The sequence below is a fragment of the Gadus macrocephalus genome, chromosome 22, assembly GCF_031168955.1.
Source record: "Gadus macrocephalus chromosome 22, ASM3116895v1".
Taxonomy (NCBI): Eukaryota; Metazoa; Chordata; class Actinopteri; order Gadiformes; family Gadidae; genus Gadus; species Gadus macrocephalus.
Genome location: NC_082403.1, coordinates 12203469 through 12208468, shown reverse-complemented (window position 1 = coordinate 12208468; position 5000 = coordinate 12203469). Strand labels below are relative to the sequence as shown.

General features: G+C 57.0%; 1 protein-coding gene across 1 annotated transcript in view; it reads left to right on the top strand.

Annotated features, from left to right (window-relative positions):
• Positions 1–5000, top strand: part of LOC132451572 (inactive phospholipase C-like protein 2) — a 19830-nt gene that overhangs the window by 8186 nt on the left and 6644 nt on the right. Inside the window, exons 5-11 of the mRNA XM_060044143.1 lie at positions 702–803; positions 1301–1450; positions 1606–1766; positions 1872–2358; positions 2482–3744; positions 4093–4342; positions 4724–5000. The exon at positions 4724–5000 is cut by the window's right edge and continues 10 nt beyond it. Of these exons, the coding sequence (XP_059900126.1) occupies positions 702–803; positions 1301–1450; positions 1606–1766; positions 1872–2358; positions 2482–3744; positions 4093–4342; positions 4724–5000 (2690 nt within the window). The remainder of the gene's footprint in view (positions 1–701; positions 804–1300; positions 1451–1605; positions 1767–1871; positions 2359–2481; positions 3745–4092; positions 4343–4723) is intronic.

Sequence of the window (5000 nt, the reverse complement as noted above, 5' to 3'; positions counted from 1 at the left end):
TCTCTCTCTTGCTCTCTTGCTCTCTCTCTTGCTCTCTCGCTCTCTCACCCTCGCTCTCTGGCCGCTTGCCAATTGCATTCAGAAGACACTGAATTAGAATTCCTTGGCATGGCCACTGTCTCGTCTACTTTGATTTAATAGTGTAAGGCTGAAGGACGAGGACAGAGGACAGTGAGGGCATCAGGACAAATACAGAGAAATCCAAGAGGTTGGAACAAGGCTTTGTCTAGGACCTTGTACCCTGGGTTTAATGCATCGTTACATGAGAGGACTTGTGTTTGATAACTGTGTTTGTATATAGTGTAGTAATCAAGCAACTAATCATGCAATGGAAAAAGTAAAACTGAGGTCTGTGTGTCTGTGTGTGTGACTCTCTCTCTCTCTCTCTTTCCGTCTCTTTCACTATATGTGTGTGTGTGTGTGTCTCTCTCTCTCTCTCTCTCACTCTCTCTCTCGCTCTCTCTCTCTCTCTCTGGCATCCTGCCCCTCTGTCTCTCTCCCTCTCCACTATCTTCACTATTCTCCCTCCCTCTCTGCTCTCTCAGTACGGCCTCTATCTATCTGCGATCCCTCTTGTCCCCCCCACACACATTTACCCTTTGCCTTTGGTTGTTGTTGCTGCTGCTGTGGTTGTTGTTGTTGTTGTTGTTTTCATGTTTGTTTCCATGGCCCTCACCTTCCTCTTTATCTCCACCTGGCAGGGTGGTTCCCGTGGCGCCCGGGAGAGGAAGAAGACGGTGTCCTTCAGCAGGAGCTTGTCTGAGAGGAAGATCAGCGGTGCTGCCGACTGTATTCACTCCATGGTGGGCTGACATCTCCTCCCGTCTGTCTCCCTGTAGCACCTGCACACACACGCGCGCGCACACAGAAACGCACACACGCACACATCAACACATGCCCCCACGCATGCACGCACGCACCAACACACATGCATCAACCAGCATGAACCGACGCACACACACAAATGCAGGCAGCATACCACACACACACACACACACACACACACACACACACACACACACACACACACACAAACAGCGAGGCATCAGAGGGAAAGATACAGATGTTGATGGATGGATGGATATTGACAGACAGAAAGAGAGAGACATATATCGATGTTTATGTACTGCTATAAATCATGTCAGAGATGCTGTTATCCCACTGACAATGAATAAAATACAGAGTAGGGGTCATCGAGAGACAGGTAGCGGTTGGACTTAATCTTTCTAAAGTACATTGGGGAGATTGAATCGCTGGCCAAATCCTCCTCGCCTCTAGCCTCTAGCGTCCTTGTTCCTAGGTGGAGGGCAGTGAACTGCGGAAGGTGAGGCCCAGCTCCAGGGTCTACCCACGCTACTACCTTCTGGACGCCGGGCTCCAGACCCTGTGCTGGGAGCCCTCCAAGAAGGAGTCGGACAAAGCCCGCATCACCCTGCCGTCCATTCGGGAGGTCAGTGTCTGGAAAAGTCCTATAATTGAAGGCATTTTGGGACCTGTGGTTTGTTGATTTTCTAGCAAAAGGGCGTGGTGCAGAATGCATTGTATATCCAGCGGAGCCTCACTAAAGGTTAACAAACGCTCACTGATTCATACTACTGGCTTCAGGTACGGACGGGCCGCAACACGGAGATCTTCCGTACCAGCGGGCTCTACGAGCAAATCTCGGAGGACTGCGCCTTCTCCATCATCTACGGCGAGACGTACGAGAGCCTGGACCTGGTGGCCAACTCTGCAGAGGTGGCCAACATCTGGGTGTCGGGCCTCCGGTAGGACGCGCAGCAAAGAGGGGATAGTCTCAGTGGCTGGGACAGACCTACCCCCTTGATCTCATCTCGTATCGACCCCCCCCCCCCCCCCCCCCCCTCCCGCAGGTACCTGTTGCAGTACGGAAAGCATGCCCTGGACATGATCGCCACCAGTCGAGACAGCCTGCGCCTCGGCTGGCTGGAGCGGCTCTTCTCCTCGGGGGTCCGGAAGGACGAGTTGAGGGGGCGGGCGGACGACGCGGAGCCCGTGGTCCCCCTGCCGGCCGCCATCGCGCTCATCCAGAGCGTGAACCCCGCCGTGAGCGCGTGCAGAGCGGAGCACCGCTTCCACGAGGCCCTGAGGGTCCGTGGGAGGACGGGCGAGACACCGGGGGTCACCACGCCGGTGAAGGAGAGCCGGTGGAAAGGCGGCAAGGGGAGCAAGAAGCCCGCGGGCCAGCAGGTCACCAAGCAGGAGTTCATCGAGGTGTTCCACGACCTCTGCACCCGTCCGGAGATCTACTTCCTGCTGGTGCAGTTCTCGAGCAACAAGGAGTTCCTGGACACCAAAGACCTGATGAGGTTCTTGGAGGCGGAGCAGGGCATGGTTGATGTGGGTGGCACACTCACACACACACACCGTTCGAACGTTTTGCACACGAATGACGCTTTTTGATTCCCGAACTCTTCTAACTCTCCCTTCCCTGATTCTGCCCCGACCGATCCTTCTGACCAGGTGAGTGAGGACGCCAGCCTGGAGGTCATCCAATGCCACGAGCCGTCGGAGGAGGCTCGGCAGCAGGGCTGGCTGTCATTGGACGGCTTCACCAACTACCTCAACTCGACCGAGTGCCACCTGTTTGACAGCGAGCACAGCGCCGTGTGCCAGGACATGAGCCAGCCCCTGTCCCACTATTACATCAACGCGTCCCACAACACGTACCTGATCGAGGACCAGCTCCGCGGGCCCTCCAACCTGTCCGGGTACGTCCGGGCCCTCAAGATGGGCTGCCGCTGTGTGGAGCTGGACGTCTGGGACGGCCCCGGCGAGGAGCCCGTGGTCGACACGGGGCACACCCAGACCCCGCCGCTGGCCTTTGCGAGCGTCCTGGGAGTGATCGGGCGGTTCGCGTTCGTGGCGTCCGAGTATCCGTTGATCCTGTGCGTGGAGAACCACTGTTCGCTCCGGCAGCAGCGCGTCATGGGGACGCACCTGGTGCAGATCCTCGGGGAATGGCTGCACACCGACCCCCCCTCCGAGGGGGAATGGTACCTTCCGTCGCCGGACTCGCTGAAGCGTCGGATCCTTCTGAAGGCGCAGAAGCGCGGGCCGGGACCGGGGGCAGCGGACGGGGAGGTGAGCGAGGAGGACGAGGGCGAGGAGATCGGTCGGAGGATCAAAGCCGACAAAAACAGCAGTTCGCGGGAGAGCTCCGACGGCGGCGGCGGTGGCGGCGGCGCCGAAAAAGAACCGGGACAGAAGAGCCTGCCGAGCTCTCCCGTCTCGCCCCTCACTCCTCCGCTCTCCCCGCTGCTCCCTCCCCCTCCGAAGCACCGCGCGCTGCTGAAGGAGCTCTCCGACCTCGTGTCGCTCTGCCGCTCGGTGCGCTTCGCCGACTTCCAGACGTCGTCGCGGAGCCAGAAGCCCTGGGAGCTGTGCTCCTTCCACGAGTCGCTGGCGGTGCGCCTCGCCTGCGAGAGCCCCGGGGACTTTGTGAACCACAACAAGCGGCTCCTGTCTCGGGTGTACCCCAACCCCATGCGCGTGGACTCCAGCAACATGAACCCCCAGGACCTCTGGAAGTGCGGGTGCCAGATCGTGGCGATGAACTACCAGACGGCGGGTTTAATGATGGACATGAACACGGCCTGGTTCAGGCAGAACGGGAGCTGTGGGTATGTGCTGCGTCCGGCCATCATGAGGCAGGAGGTCTCCTATTTCAGCGCCAACACCAGAGAGATGGTGCCCGGTGTGGCGCCGCAGCTGCTCCATGTGAAGGTGCGTGCAGACATAAGCAGGCTGAGTAATGATGACCAACGTAAGGCAGAGCTATGGTTAGCGTAGCATTCACAGTGTTGTCTGTAGGGCATGGCACAAAAAAGAGTGGATTTTGTTTGTGAAATACACAAATATCACTTTCAGTGATCTGCCAAAATAATTGGGGCTGTCATAAAAGGGTTCCATTGATTTTTATTAACATTTTAGGTTGACCATATTTTCTAAATGAAACATTTTTACATGTTAGATATTATGATTTAAATCCTGTGCAAAACAGGGATATGACTAAAGGGTACCAAACTGGATCGGTTGAAGTGAAACAGACAGTATGTGACCGGGCCCCTCCAGGTGATCAGCGGGCAGAACCTGCCCCGGCCCCTGGGCTCGGGGGCCAAGGGGGACGTGGTGGAGCCCTACGTCTACGTGGAGATCCACGGCATCCCGGCCGACTGCGCCGAGCGCCGCACCCGCACCATGACCCAGAACGAGGGGCACCCCATCTTCGACGAGAGCTTTGAGTTCCAGATCAACCTGCCCGAGCTGGCCATGGTCCGCTTCGTGGTGCTGGACGACGACTTCATCGGCGACGACTTCATTGGTTCGCTTCCCGGGCCTTCCTTGTTCCCTAACCCTGTACCCCTGCTCATTTTCTGTATTTCTGTGTTCCCTGATATTGAAGCTTACCCTTTATTCATGTTTTATATAATCCCGACTATTGGTCCGATGTGTTTTTTGTATTATTTGTCTTTTTAGTGATCCACTGTACAGCACTCTGGTCAGTTATGCTGTGTGTAAATCTGCTTTATAAATTAAATTGACTTGCTTACTCCCCTTTTCTCTGAAAACACTTTAAATCCCGCGACCGGAGAAAAAAGAAAAGAAAAAGTGCTTCCTATAGTTAAGTCTAAAAGTGCAGTGTGGTTTCCCTCAAGGTCCCGGTGCCATGTGTTGAAATGGAAACTCTCCCTGGTCCTGACAGGTCAGTACACCATCCCCCTGGAGTGTGTCCAGCCGGGCTACAGGCACGTCCCGCTGCAGTCGCTCACGGGCGAGGAGCTTCCGCACGCCCGGCTCTTCGTCCACGTGGCGCTGTCCAACCGCCGGGGCGGGGGCAAGCCTCAGAAGAGGGGGCTGTCGGTGCGCAAGGCCCGGAAGGGGCGGAGCTACGCCGCGCTGAGGGACCTGGGCGTCCGCGCGGTGGACGAGGTGTTCAAGACTGCCGCCCCTCTGCTCAGAGAGGCCACGGACCTGAGGGA